This window comes from Triturus cristatus, chromosome 3_1, assembly GCF_964204655.1.
Source record: "Triturus cristatus chromosome 3_1, aTriCri1.1, whole genome shotgun sequence".
In the NCBI taxonomy this organism is placed as follows: Eukaryota; Metazoa; Chordata; class Amphibia; order Caudata; family Salamandridae; genus Triturus; species Triturus cristatus.
The window spans coordinates 363,396,007-363,416,518 of NC_140583.1; the positions used below are offsets into that span (position 1 = coordinate 363,396,007).

Here is a 20,512-nt window from a genome sequence, read left to right on the forward strand (position 1 = left end):
TTTAGGGTTAAGGAGGCGGTGCTTGCAGCGGCTAGGGCAAAGGGTTCCATCTCGTTTCAGAACTACTCCTGTACGGTCTACCAGAATCTGGCAACCGCTACTCTGGCACGGAGACAGCAGTTCAGACCAATTCCCTCCAAACTGTGGGACGACAAGATCCAGTATCGATGGACCTTCCCATTTGGGCTCAGTTTCGAATAACATAATAAGCAACGCCACATTTCTGATCTGCAGGAAGGCTTGACTCTTTTGGGCCTCTCCACTGAAGGCGAAGACTTTCCTCAGGTCAAAACCAGCGGTCTTCGCAGGGAGTCTACAAATGCCAGGGCATGGTCAGGAGGTACATGTCGGGGCTCCCAGGGGAATCCATGCTGAGTGTCCTGTGTATCGGCGTCTTTTCTCTAGAGGGAGAGCCTTGCATCTGACAGTGCCTGTTGGACCTAACGTCCTTGAGGTAGCTTGGCTCAGATCAAAAGGCTTTTATCCTAATACGGCACATCGTGTTTGCATCACACCCAACTCACACCTTAACGCCACGCCACTTAAAAATGACACTACACCGGATAATTATAAAGTTTACCAGAAGTTTTTATCTTTCCTTCTTAAACGTGGTTACTCAGGTTCACATTTCAGGCTAAAACATTACATTGCATTTAATTTGACAGTACCACTCCCTTCTTTACTTTTGTACAGCCGCTTCTTAAACACCCCCTAGATTCCCATCCTGCCTTGACTCAGGAGCGCTAAGTTAAATCCTTCCAGAGAGCGCTCCGCACAACCTTTACAAATTCCACAATTTCAGAGAATCATTTGGTCTACACGGTGTTCTTCTGCCAGATGGTTTCCCTAGCGGCTATACTTTCTGACTCTTATACTGTCACTAGTAATCGATCTATTACATTTAGGTGCTAAGCTGGAGATTTACTCTGCTGCTGGCAATCAATCAGATACATCTAGGCAGTTTACATGTAGATTACTTTATCACTAGAAATTAATCCATTTCATTGAAGCATTATACATGAGCTTTTGCTGTTACTGGAGGTTAAACTGCTATTTCCAGCTCTATACTTGAGATTTCTACTACGTAGACTTCAGTCTCACGTGTGGTTATGACAATGTACCGGTATTTATAACCTCGAACCTGGCTTCCCCAGGGACCGGCAATCGGGTCTAAAAGGACATCATCTGTCCGTAGATGCGTACTCTCATGTGCTCTCCCGTGCCATCCAGTGCTCTCCCCCCTTCTTGCTATGCCCAGCTTACTGTTTCCTCGGTGTCCTCCTCTCACGAGGTTCAGCAGAAACTGGAGACGAGTTCTCACCTCTTCGGGGCAGATGGGGCTCACTGCGCTGGCAAGAAGATCTCTTAAAGGGGGAAGGCGAAAACAGGGCACACCCACCGACCACCTCCCCGAAGGAATACCCTGCTGGTGCTTCTACTCCGCTGGTGGGTGCCTCGCTCCTCCGCTCCCCACAGCCCGCTGGTCTCCCTTCCTAGCGGACTCCGCAGGCCAGGCGCGGTCTCGATCCTCCTCCGCTTCCTCAGCTCAGCGCTCCCGCGGCCACCAGTAGCAGCGCGGCTGGCGGGGGTGCGGCCTCTTCTTCCAGCTGGCAACAGCGGGGCTGCGCTTCGGCGTCTGCCCCGCTCACGTGACTAAGACGGCGGCTTCAATGCCGAATCCGCCCTGTACTTCCTGGATGAGGGTCTCTCCTCAGCCGCCTGACGCGATGCTTGCCAGTGTACACCACAGGGTCCCGTCACCACTTCAGATCTCTCGGCGATCCCAGGCCTCTCCCTGGGGCCACAGGCAACCCCACGGACCCGGTACCGCGACGGTGAGCGTCCCAGGCTGGGCTCAGGCAGGAGGGGCATAAACTAAGGGAGCCGACTCACATGAAGCTGGTGATTAGGCCCTCGAGTCTCTGCATTCTTGGGCACGATTACCCCCACTACAGCCAGGGACGGTGGCCAGACGCTGGGGCCAAATGGGTTCAGAATCCCAGACAACACCAGGAATAGGGCCAAGGTAGTCCCGGACAGCGATTCTTCCCCCAGTCCTCCTTCAGGTTTCCTGTCCACACTGAGGGCCCTGAGGTAACGATAGCCCCCAGAGTTATCGGCGGTGTTCAGGGACCGGTCAGCAGGTTGAGGGTGATGTCAGTTGATGAGGGAAGTCGCGCAGACCCTAAGACCTGTCAATTCCCTATCTAGTGCAGCCACCTCTCCACTCAGATGCCTTACTCCTGTCTACCTCACAGCTCACCTAAGTCCTAACATGGCCGCCCCCCTCTCACCTCTATTTATCACCTGGGGCCTGACTGGCCAGAGTGGCCCAGAAGGTTCCGGAACCTCTCATGGCAGTCTATGGCCCAGGTGCTGAGGTGACAGTTGGAACCACCATTTTGTGAGACTAACCTCCCTCTCCCTGACTCTTCAGTGAAGCACCTTGCGCCTCTCCCTCAGCTAGTGAGAACGGGGCGCCCAGAGCCTCTACATCAACACCAAGGAATAAAAATTAGTGGACAGAAAAGAAAATGAGAGGGTAAAGGGAGGAAAAAGAAAAATATAATTGAGGAGGGAACAGCCAAAGGGCTGACAGTTCTAACAGTGCCATATCTCCTGGAGGCTGCTTGGGTCACTCCCTCGGTACGATGGAGAGGAATGAGCTGCTTCCCTTCAGCTGGTCGCCTTGCCCCTCTGGAACTTGTGTCAACAGTATCACTTAGCCTTACCGGTACCCAACCACAAGATCGAAACTGGGCGTTGTGGACGCCCCCTCTTATGCTGATAATATTGTGCTGTACTTGGTCTCCTTAGTATCTCTCACCTACTTGTTCTTCCTTCAGGTCAGTCTTTTTGGTATCGATGCAGACACAAGGGGCCTGGTCATACCTAAAGCAAGTAAAGGTTTGTCTTAGCAATGACTAGGTGGCACACTGCGGTGGTTTTGCTGCTGATTTCCTTTGGATTGCTCCTAAGTGAGCGCGGACGGGAACCTCGGTACTGTCGCCTCTTTGTATTCCTGTGGGGTTTTACTACCCCTGAAGGGATATTGTTGATGCATTTTATGTTGCTTTTACAATGGTTCAGTTTTAGTTTTTTTTTCCTTTCTGGGTTTGTAGGGAGGGGTGGGTGCGACATGGTGGCGGCTTTTTAATACTTGGTGAAGATCAGCTTCAAGATTGCACAGTAATTCTTTTTCACATCAGAGTGGGGCGGACTTCTTCTCAGGGACATATGATGATACGGGCCCTAACAGGCCTGGCGATGCTTTTACTGTGATGTTGCCACAGCCTACTGGCGATCTCTTTGTGGTATTTCCCGACTGCCCTTACGCGGGATAAAGACTGCTGCACAAAACTAAGGGAGGCTATCGCCGAATTCTTTGACATTAATAAGCATGAAGACACATTGGAGTTTACCACCTGGGACGCCTTTAAGTCGTTCTTCCGGGGGAAATGTATTTCCCTTAACTCCGCATTAAATTCACACCGCACCAAAGAAAGGGAACAGCTAGAGTCGGAATTGGCCTCCACGGAACTGGCTCACAAATTAAACCCCACTAGGCAAACCCTCCGTAGTTTAGCAGCGCTTCGGGGCAAACTCCGAGCCATTTATGATAACAGGGCAGAATTTACGCTATTGAAATTACGCCATCTATCTTATTCCCAAGGTAACAAGGTGGGCAAACCCCTTGCTAGGTAACTTAAGGACAAACTGCTACGGGAATACATTGGCGGTATTCGGGGACCACAGGGTGATCTCACCCATAGCGACGAGGCCAAAGCGGACATCTTTGGATCTTTTTACAGAACCCTCTACACCGGCGATCACTTAGATCCCGACGCCCAGCGTGACTACCTCCATTCCTTTCACCTCACACAGGTCTCCCCAGAATGGAATGAGCGCCTTTCCGCTCCTATCACCACCGAAGACGTCGTTGCGGCTATCAAGGCTCTCAAACCACATAAAGATCCAGTCCCAGATGGGTATACCGCTCTATTCTATAAAACCTTTGCCCCCGACATTATCCCGCATCTTACCCGACTCTTCAATAAGATGGCAAAGGAAGGCCTCACCTCTGGCTCTCTATCAGAAGCCGTGATTACTGTTATTCCTAAGCCGGGGAAAGATCCTGAGGCTTGCGCTTCCTACCGGCCTATCGCGCTGATCAACCTTGATGCAAAATTATACTCTACTTTATCACCAAGCCCAAGGATAGATCTCTTTTTATCCAGTTTAGATTCGGGACCCTCCCACTCCGTGATCGTACCAGCAAGTGGAAACCCCCTCATAAGACTCTTCCAGATTGTCCATTCTGCACTGGTGGCATCGAAAATATCTCCCACTTTTTCTTCGCCTGCCCAGCCTATTTATTACCTAGAAAGAAATGGCTTAAGCCTGTCTGTTTAGTCCTAGGAACAAGGGATTATATCGACGCCTTGAGAATCCTTAAAACTTCTACTAACACTACTATAGTTTGCGGGGTGGCCAAATTCCTAGGTTGGGCATGGCTGATGAGACAGAGATTTATTAGTTCCAGCTAAATCCTTTTATCCTTTTTTAACCCCCAAAGCTGTAAAATTTAATAAATTTTTAGATATTTATTGTTCATTACCCAATTAGATTTTCTTACGACATGTTTTAAAAATGTATTTGTAATTGTTTTTATGTATCTTGTGCTTTTATGACATCACATGTCGAAATAAAGCTTTGATGATTGATAAATTATACTCCACCATCTTGGCTGCACGGTTGAACGATCTTATGCCCGACCTCATACACCCGGACCAGTCGGGATTTATCATGAGGCGCCAAACGCATGACAACACCCGTCGCATTGTCCACTTAATTGAGAAGGCCACCAGATGTCGGATTCCTGCAGTCCTTGTCGGGTTGGACGCGGAAAATGCTTTTGACAGGGTGGACTGGGAGTTTATGTTCCGTACCCTGGCGGCTTTCGGCTTTGCAACCAAATTTCTCACTATGATTCGGGATAATTATCTTCAACCTCACTCTAAGGTGATGGTTAACAGTGCGCAATCATCTTCCTTTTCTCATTCCAGAGGTACCAGACAGGGGTGCCCCCTCCATCCCTTACTCTTCACCCTTCGTATCGAACCCCTTGCAGCGGCAATTCGAGCGAACCCTATCATACAGGGGATTCCCTTTACGGGGGAACAACACAAAATTTCCCTTTTTGCTGATGACGTCTTGTTATCTCTCGCAGATCCAGCCGTGTCCCTCCCGCCCTTGCAAGCGGAATTAGCCCGATTCGAATCAGTAGCAGGCTTCAAAGTTAATCTCGGTAAATCATTCATTCTCAATCTCACTCTCCCGCCAGCGGAATTACATAGACTCCAACCTCTCACACCCCTCCAATGGGCCACCTCCTCTATACAATACTTGGGCATCCAGATCACCCCCAAAGTGAACGGACTCTACGCTGCTAATTTCCCCCCTTTGCTCGCACGTATCCAAGCAGAGCTCAATAAATGGAAGCCCCTCTTCCTCTCCTGGTTGGGTCAAATTCATGAAATAAAGATGACTCTTCTCCCCAAGCGTCTATATCGGTTCCAAGCTCTACCCATTGAACTGGAGAAAGACTTCTTTCGATGCGTTAAAACCATGATCTTGAATTTCATATGGCAAGGGAGGCGGGCACGCTTCTCATTTACGATACTTCGTCGCTCCAGGGGTGAAGGTGGGGTCGGACTTTCAGATATACACCTATATTATAAAGCCGCCCAATTACGTGTCCTGATTGAATGGTCAAAACACGAATCAGACAAACACTGGTTGCACATGGATCGCAGTGTGACTGGCCGGACTATATGGGATCTGATCTGGCGTCTCAAACATGATAGACCTAAGAACACCTATATCAGCAACCCTACACGCACAACACTTAAGGTATGGGACTCGGTGTCGGGTGACATGAGGTGGACCTCCTTTCCCTCCCCTTTTACAACTTTGCATTTTAACCCGGCATTTCCTCCAGGCCTACAGGCAGGTCCATTCGATGCTTGGCGAGAGGGGGGATGCTTAGCCCTGACACACCTTTTCCATAACTTTGACCCCCTTACCTTTGACAACTGCAAAAGGGAATACAACTTGCAAAACACGGAGAGACACCGTTCTAACCAATTGATGCATTGGGCCCTTACCCCACAAGTCCGGGAGGCGGCTACTCGTCCCCTGACAAAATTTGAATCCTTTCTCACTAAAGCGAATTCCATGAAAGGCACGATTTCCTTTATATATCAGTTTCTTCTCACCACTACTCTTTCTCCACGGTATATGTCAATGTGGGAGGGTATCCTTCAATGAGATATCGCAGAAGAGGAATGGCACCATTTGTGGTCTGACATCACGAAGTTCAACCACTCGGTTGACCTCAGGGAGGCACACCTGAAAACCATGATGGACTGGTACCTCCACCCCTCCAAGCTCTGTCAGATCTTTCCCGATTCCTCTGACAGATGCTGGAGGGGGTGCGGACTGCTGGGGGACTTCCAGCACATCTGGTGGGATTGCCCGCATATACGGCCTTACTGGGAAGAAATCCTTGCCCATATCAAGGATATATTGGGATATCCCATCCCAACCAACATAGCAGGGATTCTTCTGGGACTTTGCGACCCATCTTTAGAACACCAGACCTGGGCTGATAAAAAGATCATGTGGCTTTGTATTGGGGCAGCGAAGACTACACTAGCTGCCGCCTGGAAGAGGAGAGAACCTCCGGCAATTTCCCTCTGGCATTCTAGATTATGGAAGCTCCTTAGCTTGGAACGGATGTCGGACGTTTTCAGGGATAATTTTAAGAATTTCGAATTCAAATGGGCTCCCCTGGTCACATTTCTCTCCCGTGGACTGCCATCCGCTGTTTGTCCTTCCTCCATCAGGGCGCTCTACCTCTTTCAGATATGATGTGCAAACTGTCAACTCGCCTGCAGTATACGTTTTTTCTTTTTTATGTGCCGTCACCATGTTAGGGGGAGGTGGGTAGGGGGTGGTACAGGGTTGTTCCTTATTTTATGTTCACCGCTCCATAGTTCGGAGCTGTTTTAAAACTACTATAGTACTTTTTGTCTAATACCGTCAGACTACAAGGTATTTAATGTGCGCTACAAAGGGTGAGGGGAAAGGTTTGGCTTTAGATGCCCCACTGTGAAAGATGCGGGGACTTGCCCTGAGCCCAGTTCTAATAGCATCTGTACCCCTTAATTGAGCATCCCACTATATTTGGGTTGGGGACTTACCCTGGCGCCGTGTTTGACGCTTCACAGTTTAAAGTCTGTAAACATTTCTTTACCATTGTGCATGGGAATCTATGCTGGTAACGTTATCAGATGTACTATGTCAAAACTTCAATAAAAATAAGTTTGGAAAATCACACACAACCTGCAAGAGTATACTGGTACCAACTTGACTGTTGTATTGTGTGCTGTGCTTAGTATCCTGAGATAACCTCACAAATGAACAGACGACATGTGCCATTACCAGCTCTACTGTTGTCTTGTGCATGGCGCATAGATTACTCAGGAGATTACATCAAACAACCCTATGGATTTACAATCAGATTCTCCTGTGGTCTTGTATAGTGTACATAGTTTACTGACGTGATGGCATCTCACTTGAAATGAACTACAGGGATGTTCTTTCACTGTATCTACAGCTGCCTTCTGTATGTCAGGGATTTTTGCATTGCACAAGAACTGTGTGGAATTAGGTTCACAATCCTACTTGCTGTTTGTGGTGGAAACAGGTGTGAAACCTATGGATGAACCTGTGAAATTATGCACTTCTAAGAACTACATTCTTAATACAGAAAAAGGTTGTATATGTAGATTGCTCATGGTTTTCCCTAAAAACACTAATCACTGAAATAAAAGTCAGTGATAATAAGGTGGACAACAGAAAAATTGGTCACAACTTTTCATCTATAATGTTTTTCCCTGATTGCCGATATAAAAATGGAACATACACTTATGTCTGTCGCACCATTCTGGTATTAAGGATAGGTAGTGTTCATTGATTGTCCAAAAGCCCACAATACCCAGAGCCAACAACCAAGTTACCCCTTGTAATGATTTTTCATTGTGTACTGAGCATGCAGCAATTCATGTGGTAAAATCTAAGGATTGAAAAATGGCTATGAAGGAAACCTTTGTATATTTTAAATGTATACCAGATACTTAGTTTAGAACTAGTGGGCATGTCTGAATTTGGGGGTATCCATGCTATCACGTGATTCAGAAGACAATTTGCAGAATATGATCTTTATTGCAAACTGGCTTACATTTGTAAGCAAATGATTGAGAGAAATTAAATTCATAACATATAGATTTATACTACTCCGTGTCCGCACACTTCTCCTGGTAAAAACGCTAACCTATTTGTGAGGCTGAACTTAGCGTCTGCGACAAAAAAAAAATACAACCAGGTACCATGCAAAGTCAATATGATTTTCCCTGCCTTGCTTAGAAGTGCCCTTTCCGTCAACAGCCCTTGGCTGGGAGCCCTGTTTAGACTGTCAGTAACACCCAAAGGGTTTAAAGAAAAAAAAAAAGCATTTCACGATGACTGGCATGCATGCAGAAGGTGGCCAACTTAGGTTATTTTCTCTATTGCTTTTGTATGTGTGCACACATCTGCTGACTGCCCTTTTTTATAAAAAATATTTTAATTCCAGTATGGCTGCCTGTTTTTGAAAAAACTCACATTGAGAAAGCCAGTAGGTGTTACAGGCAAGATCTGCTGGCTGTGCTACTACTAGTTTGTATTCCATATCCCAAAACGTAATATATTGAGAGGGAGATAGCGCATTCTATTGACCTTATACGAATACATAATAACATTTATCGGTCGAGAGACACCTATGCAGTTTTTAAATAGAAGTCCTGGAGTTCTGTGGCATATTGATGGCAACAGAAGAATATTATGTATTTACTTTGTAAAGGCTTTATGGAATGTGTATGATGAAACAGAGAGTTGTTTTATTTTGAGTTGAGTAGATATCATTCTTTAAACAAATTCTATCACGCATAGTAGTAAATAACAGTGGGTGGTTATCTGGTGTTTGGATTCTTGGAGCATCTTTGTGGGCAGATTATTGTGCCTACTAAATATCGACGCCACAGGGTATTTGCCGCGTGCAGTAAAGACCTGCCTTTTTCATGTTTTGCTTTAGAAAATATCATATCATGTCATGTGGAATTCTGTGCTTATCATACTGAGTTAGTCATGTATTGATATTCATATTTACTGGGCATGTTCACCATTGTATATTTATGCACGGGGGGGGGGGGTATATTTCGAGATGTTGTGTGGTGCGTTAATGACAGTGAAACCAGTGGCATAACTTGGGGGGGGAGGGTCCTCCGGGCGGCACACGTTTTTCCGTGTGTTTAAAGCGGGGCGGCAATTGCGGGAAAATAGCCAACACCCAACTACCCTGAATCACCCCCCGCCCCCCCCCCCACCCTCCCCGCTCCCAATCTCCCCAACCCGCGCCTATGGCCTCCGCGGGTGGCAAAGGCAGGGACCAAACTCGGATCAAGTGCGGTAATGAAAGTATAAAATCATACCTGACACTCCATTATTGATAGGTATTTTCTAGTTTGCTAGGGGTTTTTCTCTCAATATAATGTTTTGTAGATAATTGCGCTTGATTAGAACACAGGGCGACTGCTAAACTGTATGTCACATTACTTTTCCAATACTCATTCTGTGTTTTTTCTTCTTCCAGCAAAACCGTGTTATCTAAAGTGGACAACATTTTGGTGAGTAATGTTTGTCTAATTAGTGTTTGTTTACATTTATGGTCATATTTAAAATCACTTGTTATTTTTGATGTTTAGATCCTGCCCAATTAGTTACATGAGTGATGTATTATTTCTGAAATCTACATTTTAATGGTTACTTTTTGCAGCATAATCTACTCTAAAATTATCCATGGTTTTGAGACTGGATCCGAAGAGTTTTAGCACTTTGCCAAACCATTGCTAGATGGTGTTGCAGTAAGGTATAGGTATTACATCTCACGTGGACATTGCAGGTCCATAAAGTTCCCGCTAGTGATGTCTGTTCAATTTGTGTGCATGCCTCAGTCACTGGAATCTGAAACCAGACAGTGGGCTGTTTTTCACATGATATATTCAGCCTGCGTGTGTATGTATGTATGGATATATAAGTGTGCCCCCTGAGCATCATAGTCAGAATATCGTGGTATGGAAATATCGAGTACAAAATCTGAAAATTAACTATTGAAAGGCAATTGTAGATTTTCTATACCCAATGCCACATATATGTAACTTGACAATATATATATCTTCAAGGTGCGTAGATGTGTATTTAGAAATAGTACATCTATAAATCTTTAATATGCATTTAGCTTGCAATAATTTGTTCGTCAGTAATCTTTTGTCCTCCATAGTCTTGTATTACATTATTTTTATGTTCGATATTCAGTAATAAAGTTTGTGTGTGTGTATATGATGATTCAATATCCCATTTAAAACATTGTTAAAATGCAGTTATGGTTACAAACTAAAATAAAAAAATCCCCGAAATTAACCTATTTTTTTTAATCGATCAGTTAAGTTTGTTTCAGCTTTCAGCCTTACAACAAATACGAATAATTAATTAATGCTTCAATACGTAATACATAAAACTTGTAAAATACGGTTGAACAAGCAGGTTGTCAAAATATTACACATAAGCAATAGTACTTATATGATCAGCAACTACAAATCAACATCCTTGTAAACAATGCATATGCATAAGAGTAGAAAGAGACACAAGCAGCGAAGGACGCCCCAATAATAGATGCTCCAGATAAAAACAATTATTTAGTACTTTAAAGCATAAATACATAAGCACATGTGAGATGCGGTTGAATAAGCGATTTGTCGGCCTATAGCACGTAAGCAATAGTACTTGTATGATCAGGAACTACAAATCAACATACATGCAAACATGTGAGATGGGATCGAATGAGCGGTTGTCAGCCTAAAGGACATAAGCAATAGTACTTAAAAAATGATCAGCCACTACAAATCAACATCATGATAAAGGTGCATGTGCATAAGAGCGTGAAGAGGAGACACAAGCCACAGAACACCCAGTATAATAGATATTCCAGCTAAAACAAGGTTAGATTCCTAAGGCAGGTGGGAGCTCCCTCAAGCATGGCCCGACTGTCCATAAATACTAAGCTAGGGTGTTAAGAACATACTCATTGTCAGTTCTGAGACAAAACAGCAATGGCAGATTAATGCATTTGATCTGATGTAGGACTAAAAATGGGCAAAAGCCATCTCATACTTGCTAGATCGTATTTTGTACAAAACAGCAGGAAATACAATACGTTATCCCTAACCCACTTAATTTGCAGTTACAGTATTCGACATCTGCGGCAAGCTTGAAACATCTGACTAGGTATTCCTTGGTCGGCAAAATGCCCAATCTAAACTTAACATATAGTGTGTGTTTTGCTCAGGGAAGACAGTCCAAGTAAAACAAACAGGGAGGGCCATGATCAGAACTACCTCATCTGCTTGTGTTCATGGCAGTAGTGTTTTTTGATCAGGTCAGCAGTGTCCTGCCTTACTCTACTCTGTACAGACCATACTCCAGCTGCAATTCATACTACTGGCTTAAGGGCTGCTACCTCCGCTAGTAGGGTAAAGCTAAGTTATGCATAAAGAGCTAATAGGAGGGTACCTGGACCCAGTCTCCTCAGAGCTCTTAAGAAGTTGTTCTCAGCCACCTACAGTGAGAGTAGATTCCCATACCCCCAGAGCTCAGCCCCAAATAGTGCTGCAGCTACTGCCTTTTGTTTATATATCTGGAGGATAATGCTGATACTCTTAGCTCCTGCCTTGCATCTAAACTTTAAAATTGCCCTCCAAGTCTGGCTCAGGACTGTAGCTTCCTTCTATATATGAATCTTCCATTGCAGTTTCTTATTGAACCATATCCCCAAGTAGTCGTACTACTTGACAGTCTCAGTGGGCACACCATCGATCTTCAGCTTCCCCATGAGGCTAGGAGATGGACTCCAGCCAATGCTCTTTGTTTTGGTACAATTGATGGTCAAGGACTTCCTGTGGTAGTAATCTACGAAACGCATAAATAACATATGGGTTGCGTTTTCTCTTTGCGCCATAAGTACTGCACCATCAGCGAATAATAGTATTGGGACTCTTCTTCCAGCTTTAAAGGGGATATCTAAGGGTTCTTCCAATAGGTATTCCTTTACATCTTTCAAAAAGAGGCTAAAGAGTAGAAGCGCTAAGGTTCTTCCAATAGGTATTCCACTACATCTTTCAAAAAGAGGCTAAAGAGTAGAAGCGCTAGGACTCCTGTTGGCTGTACACCCTTTTTTACAGAAAAGGTTTCAGTGCACTTGACTTACGGTCCGTACCGGACCCGGGCGGTAATGTGTAGTGAGCGCCATTATTGCCCACACCATTTTATTGTTATTTAAACAATCCATAACTTGTGCGTGCTCCTTAAAAACCATAACTCGTCCCCCTAATGCACTACTCTCAACCTCACACGTAATGTAACAGAAAACATCACAAGTGATATAGTTGGTTCCAGTGGTGACGTTGCATGCCACCTCAGCATTGCTGATGTGATTATGTATAGAGCATAATTTGTTTGGAGAAGTGTTGTAAGATGATACCTTTCTGTTTCACTTTTTGGTGTAAATATTGTGTGGTCATAATCGGTGCATGAAGAGTCACCTCCTGTTGCACATTGCCTTTGTCCATGCACAGTGGGGTTGGTCTCTAGTCCCGACCCTGCTTCAGACCTCTGCCTGTGAAGGGCTCACACACCTTCCCTCAAATAGCTCTGCACAGTAGCACAAAAAAACAAACCACAAGTTCCATTGTTACCCCACTCGGCGAAGGTGTGATAGAAGTGCCCTTGCATGAGAGAGAGGTCATGGGGGTGTTATGTTATGTTAGAGTGTTTGTAAAGCGCATGGCTGCCCCAGCGCGTCCCAGCACTAGTTTCGGAAAAGAGATTGGCAGAGGAACAGAGGTTAGACGGAGAATAGCCAGGTTTTCATGGCCCTTCTTAAGGCCCAGTGATTATGGATGGTCCTAGTGGGCAGAGGCAAAGTGTTTCAAAGGGCGGGAGCTTTCGCCTAGAAAGAACGCCCTCCTGTTCTCACTCTTCTCACCCGAGGAACATAGGCTAGATGGAGCTTAGCAGAGTGCAAGGCTCGGTGTACTGATTGCACATACTGGGAGAGGATGTGGCCTAACGGCTAGAGCGATCGACCTCGAAGTTGGGGAACGGAGTTCGAGTCTCAGCAGGGACATTTAACATCCTGTGATCATGGGCAAATCACTTAATCTCCAGTGCCTAACAAAAAATTAATGTGTCCGTCAGTAACGCAACTGGTGCTCATGTAAAGCGCTCTATTACCTTCAGGACTAGTTCACGCTATATAAAACCCTCGGAAAAAAAAAAACACTCTGCCAAAGAAAGAAAAGATTCACAATTGATGGACGGAATGCAGAACAAATCAAAACATTCACCCCCAGTAAAGACATCTGGGTTAAATCCATCATTCTTTTGCATACCATGCCACCCCAGTTTAAACCTGGCCATATGCAAATCAGTCTTGACCCTGTGCCTCATGGGAACAGTCCAGCCCGAACTGCCAAGCCTGGTCCTCCCTGGACCGGAAGCAAGCATTCTAGGACCGGTTTCGGGGTTTCATCCCTCATCAGCCAGGATAGCTTGGTTCCAGTGGCACAGTGAGGCCAGGACCCACGTCTGGACATACCTGGCGCACTTAGGGCGAGAAAGCAAAAGACACATAATTGATGGACAGAATGCAGAGCAAATGAAAACATTCACCCCCAGTCAAGAGATCTGGGTTAAACCATCATTCTTTTGCTCACCATGCCACCTCAGTTTAGACCTGGCCATATGCAAATCAGTCTTGACCCTGTCCCTCAAGGGAACAGTCCAGCCCGAACTGCAAAGTTCGGGCTGGACTGTTCCCATTGGGCGCAGGGTCAAGACTGATTTGCATATGGCTGGTTCCAAACTGGAATGGCACGGAGAGCAAAAATATGACGGATTTCGGCCCAGATCTCTGTACTGGGGTGAATGTATGACATTGTTCTGCATTCTGTCCATCAATTGTCCTTTTTGCACTTCTACCAAAGAAGGAGACACCTTAGATCTAAGAGTTGTGAATACCTTTCTTTGAATAATCCATTACCAAATGGTGCCCCTCCTGCAAAAGGCAACATCCTAGAAGTCTTAGACCGCAAAGAAAACTACTTTCGTCTAACAATGCTTCACGGCCACCACCTGTACGATTTATTCTTGGTGGTTGCAGAGTGCTGTCAGTTAAGTTTTATGTTTAGGACTAAAACTTCAACAGTGTTTCCTACACGTCACCAGGGACTCCATTTTTAACATGTCTAGACAATTGGCTGGTAAAGGAGATAGCAGCTCATCAATGTAGTGCATGTCTCAAACGATAAACAGTATTCCACCTTCGTCAGTTAGCGTTCACAGTCCGTGTCAAAACATCCCTTCTGCAGCTCCCAGTAGATCCAAAATTACGTTAGGTCAGCCACCGATACCCAGGTGGCTTAAGTATTCCCAATACTGACTAGAATGCCGTCATTTTAGAGACTGAACCCAATTTTCCTAACAGAAGGAATCAAAAGAAGATAGTGAGGACAGTGAAGAAATCATTGGTCTTAATGGCGTTATACATGCTGTTAATCCTAATGCAAACCTTCAAATTTGTCTGTTATAATAGTGTTTGGCAACCCAAAGGGTGGAAGCATCCGGGGAGGTGGAAGCATTCGGGAACTGGGTGCATCTAGTGTTGTTGTTGCCTCAGAGAAAGGACAGGCTATTACGGTGCTACACTCAATCTACTGATAGGGTGACACTTAGCAAATCTCCTGCCTCACAGCACAGTTAAGACGAATGCCTCTCTTTTGGGGTGTCAAGCATATATAGCCTATTTCACAATCCAGGAAAAAAGAACCAGCACAAAACAATTCCTTACCATCTGTGCTATAAAACTTAAAGTTGAGTTTCTAACCTTGAAAGCCTTTTCAAACGCATTCAGGGCAAGAATGTACTTCAACACTCAGACAACAGGACAGCCATCATGTATTTCATTCAAGTGCAGGCAGAGACCTTTTGCAAATTTCTATAAAGATATGGCAGTGGGCTCTCAAAAGCAGATCACCTAACCGGGACAGAGAATGACTTGCAGACTTACTCTGTGGGTACAATAAGAGCACATAAAAGTGGAAACTTGACCCGAAAAAACTCAATTCTTAGTTTGTGCTTCTAAAGTTGGGTTCCACCAAGCATAGATCTGTTTGCAACAGTTCAAAACGTTTACATAGGCCCCTATCCCATCTCAGCAACTCTTAGGGAATGTTCTGTGGATAAACTGTTCATTGATATTTGCATAGGTTTTTCCCCATCCCTTTTGCTGCTCAGCTGGGTTTCCAGTCACATCAGCCTATTTCAAAATTTGACATAAAAACACAGAAGAAAAAGTCCTAGGTTCATTAAGATGTCAAGTGAGCACTACATAGACAGAACCAGGCCTTTACTCAAAACAAATTATTTGTCTTGTTTGCCTCCATAAACTTAGTTCTACCCATTTCTAAATGGGTCCTAGCCAGATCGCATGCATAGTGCATTCTGCTTTGTCATAAATGTGCTAACCTCCTCGCTCCTCTAGCCATCGACTCTTACCACCCGTACTACTCGGTGACCTCAATTTTCATGTTACCAACCACATTGATACCAACTCCACCTCCCTCCTGGAGAACCAGAAGAACATCGGCCTCACACAACTAGTTACTGAACCCATGTACAAAGCCAGACACACACTCCACTCCATTTTCACCTTCATCAACAGAATCAAACTCAGCAACATCACAGAACTCACCTGGACTGACCACGCCATTGTTCTCATCACCTTCTCCAACGCTCATCACTCCATCCCCAAGCCTACAGATGCTCCAACCACAGCTGGGGCAAGGTAACAGAGACACAGTGGACACAAGCCTTCAGGCCACCTAACCAAAGCTTCATCAGACCTTGACCAGTCCGTCTAGAACATCTCCACATGGATTAGCAAATGCGCCAACAGAGTTGCCCTGATGAAACCAACAAAATCTCAAGACAAAGCAGCTGGTACACCCCATGGCTCAGAACCACCAAGCACAACTGTACCGTCTCGAGAAACAGTAGCGCCACAAAGAACCTCTCTGACTGAGCCGCTCAAAAAGCAGCCTTCAGCAACTACCACTGCACATCAAGGAAGCCACGAAAACAGCCATCACAGCCCGCATCAATACATCGGCCAAGCACATGAAAGTACTCTGCAAAATAGTCAAGGAATTTTGCAACCCAGCAGCCATTGGAAGCACGATCCTACCCTCTCAAGAACTCTGCGACAGCCTCTCGGCCACCATCTACAACAACTTCAACCCCCAACCCACTGCTCGACCACAAAAGCCTTGACCAATCAACACACACCAGCCGAATGATCACCACTCAAACCACCATGACAGTCATGTCATCCATTCACTCCGGGGCACCCACCGACTGCTGCCCCCACTGTCTTTTCAACCTTGGAACCGACCCGATCAGCATAGAACTCACCAGCATCATCAACACCTCCATCACCATAGCATCCTTTCCGGACAGATGGAAACATCCAGAGGTCAGACTCCTCCTAAACCAACCCTCTGTCAATCCCAGCGAACTCGAGAATTATCAACCAATCTCCCTGCTCCCCTGCCCGGCCAAACTACCTGAGAAGGCTATCAACAAACAGCTGGAACAAAACCACCTACTTGACACCTTCTAATCATGATGGTGTGGTAACCACAGCACTGAGACCGCCCTAATCTCTGCCACAGACATCAGAACCTCCGCGAACTCGGAGAGACTGTGGTCCTGATCCTCCTCAAATTTTCTGCTGCTTTCAACACCATTTCCCACCACACCATCATCAATACACTCTATTACATCGGCATTCAGCAACATGACCCCCCTCACAGACATAGTCAAATCCCACAGCCTCAACATCATTTCCTACACAGACAACACTCTACTCATCCTCTAGCTAACCGAAGTCCCTCCACCACCAGAATCAACTTCTGCAACACAATCATCAATTTAGCCAACTTGATGAGAGACAGCTGCCTTAAACTCAACTCCAACAAGACAGAAGTACTGATCTTCGGAAGGAACATAACCGTATGGGACCGCAGCTAGTGGCCAGCAGAACTCTGACAAACACTCACACCTACAGACGTTGCACGCAACCTAGGCATCATCCTTGATAGTGTACTGACCATGAAACCACAAGTCAGCTCAGTCACCTCCTGCTTCCACATCCTTCGCACACTCTGCAGAATCTTCAGCTGGATCCCAGTTTACACCAAAAAGGTTGTCTCTCAGGCTCTCCTTGCCAGTCGCCTCGACTACGGCAACACTCTCTACGCCGGCATCTCCACCCAGCTCCTTAAAAGACTCCAGACTATAGAGAATGCTGCAGCCAGACTCATCCTGGACCTTCACAAACTGACCTACATCACCCCCTAACTCCGAAACCTCTACTGGCCCCCATATCCAGAAAAGATGCCAGTTCAAGATCCTCACACACGCCTATAAAGCCATGAATGATCAAGGACCGGCCTACATCAACCAATGACTGAACTTCCACCTACTCGCAAGACACATGCTCTCCTCCTCACTCCAGCACTAACTGCCTACATGCAAAACAGGCTGTATATATCCCTATTTAAAAAAACAGTAATCAAAGCATTCATTGAAGGACTTAAGAGTTATCCCGCCTTTCACTCCACCAGCCCCAGCCTGGAATCTAAACATTTTCCTTACCTGGCTTATAGAACCACCATTTGAACCAATTCATTCATGTCCACTCCATTTTCCAACTTGGAAAGTTGCCTTTCTAGTGGCAATCACTTTTCTCAGAAGAATAAGTGAACTGCAGGCATTTACTCTGCAAGCACCTTTCATTAAAATGTTCCCAAGCAAATTAGTTCTATGAACTAATCCAACATTTCTACCTAAAGTGGTCTCAGCCTTCCATACAAGTCAAACCATAGAGCTACCAGTGTTCTTTCCTAACCCAGACACCGTAGCAGAGAGAGCCATACATACATTAAATGTTAAACGGGCTCTCATGTTCTATAGCAGCTTTTTTTTGCTTTTAACAAACTTCATCAGAGGGCACCAATATCCAAAGCAAAAATTGCTTGATTGATAGTTAGGTGCATTCAAACATGTTATCAAAAAGCCAAAAGGGTACTTATGGTACCCTCACAGGCTCATTCCACACGTGAACAAGGAGCCACTATGGCTTTCCTAGGAAGTACCTCTATAGAAGAGATTTGTAAAGCAGCAACATGGAATAACCCACATACCTTTACTAAACACTGCTGTGTTGATGTATTCACCCATCAACAAGCAAGGGTGGGTCAAGCTGTACTTAAAGCACTATTTCAGACAAGTACTTCAACCAATTGCTAACCACCGCAAAGGGGGGCACTGCTCTACATTCGATGCTAAGCATATGTATGTACAGCCGATACATGCTATGAATGGAATATCTTACTTACCCTGTAAGCATCTATTTGTAGTGTGTGGTGCCGTAGATTCATATGCACCCACCCTCCCCCCCGAAGCTTTTGGTTGCAGTACTTCATAACATATTTAGCAATATAATTTTCACACTCACAACTATACGCACGTTTCTTTATTCTGTCACTTTATTGCTCCTTTTTCTAAAAGCTCACCCAATGATCTAAAAGCAATCCAAGAAAGAAGCCAAACATGCGCAGGGCACACTGTAGGGGGAGTCACTATCTGGCACATGCATCAAGAAAAGCTTTTGCGAGTCCTTAATTGCGAATATTAAGGACTCGCAATTAAGGACTCGCAAAAGCCTATGCATGTAGGAATCGCTATTAAAATAGCGATTCCTTAACATTCATTAATTGCGACTCACAAATTGCGAGTCGCAATTAATGAATGGCTTCCCATTCATTCCTATGGGCCTCCAGGCCCATAGGAATGCATTGGAGATTGCGGGAGCAATTTGCAAGTACCAGTAGGTACTCGCAAATTGCTCCCGCAATTGCTAGGGTGCAAGGGTGTCAAAAGGACACCCTATTGCACCCATGTATTTGAACTCTGCACACATGTTGCATACACACACGCTCCAAGGGCATGTGTGTGCGCAACGTGAAACTTAGAAAAATGCAAATCAGTGCATTTTTCTAAGTTTTAGCAAATTACCATGAAGTCCAGCTTCATGGTAATTTGCTCCCGCTAGTAGCGAAATCGCTATTTTTTAAACTTTCATGCATTGCATTTAAGGAATCTCAATTAGGGATTCCTTAAATGCAATAGCTATTTAAGGAATCGCTATTTTGAGATTCCTTCAAGAGCGATTTTTGCATTTGGGATGATGCATCCCAAATGCAAAAATACCGGTCGCAAAGGGGCAGATTCTGAGAATCTGCCCGTTTGCGACCGGTTTTGTGGTTGATGCATGTGCCTGTTAACCACGTGAATCGATAACTTCTTTGAAGAAAAACAACTTGTAATCGTCTGAGCCCAACACTAGATGGCAGGATAATTCTAAACATATGAATCTATGGCACTACACTCTGCGAATAGATGCTGACAGGGTAGCACATTCCTTCTCAACTCTTAGCAACTACTTACAGCTTACATTGTAGTTTCATATGCCACCCATCCACCCCCCATGTGGAAGGAAAGACGATGGTTGCTAGTTTGCAGTATTTTAAAACTTTTTAAACGCGCCCAAGCAGACACACCTATTTCAATGCGAAAAAATTATAATTTAAGTTGGAATCTGCATGCTGTTGCATTTGGTTATTAATCACAAGTTATTCTTCAAGGCAAAACTTAATTTCTTGAAGTAAATAGCTCATATAATTCTGAACCCAACACTAGATGGTAAGATAGTTTACAACATGTGATTCTAGAGCACAACACAATTTAATACACACAACTAACGTTTTTATTTTCCCACGTACGGAGACAGACAGGAAGCACAGAATGACGCTGTCTGACTCACACGTGTTTGGCGTTGTGACATTTTCTTCCCAACTCCCAGTAATGATTCTCTAGTTGTCCTCCAGGTAGAGAGTGATAACAGATTGATGCATTAGCTAGGAAGGTGTTTGCCTGTTAGCTTAGCACTTGGAACTCTCAAAGCATCTTGTTTATTGGTGAGTTTTACTTGTGTACTATGGGAGATGGCTTTCTGCAGTGGCGAGTTGTGTTGGTCTATTACTGGGAACCAATCTAGTCAGTAGAAAACAAATCCCATCTTGCTAGTATGCCAAGATGGGGAATTTAAATTTGTGGCACTTCATACTGTTTTATCCATCTCCAACAATACCTGTTGGAAGCACATTTTAAAGCA

The 20,512-nt window shown here is 45.0% G+C and overlaps 1 protein-coding gene across 2 annotated transcripts in view; it reads left to right on the forward strand.

Moving 5' to 3' along the window:
- RFX7 (regulatory factor X7) overlaps positions 1-20,512 on the forward strand; it is a 472,709-nt gene that overhangs the window by 210,984 nt on the left and 241,213 nt on the right. For both annotated transcript variants that reach the window (XM_085644129.1, XM_085644130.1), the window contains exon 2: positions 9,755-9,788. In XM_085644129.1, the coding sequence (XP_085500255.1) occupies positions 9,755-9,788 (34 nt within the window). The remainder of the gene's footprint in view (positions 1-9,754; positions 9,789-20,512) is intronic.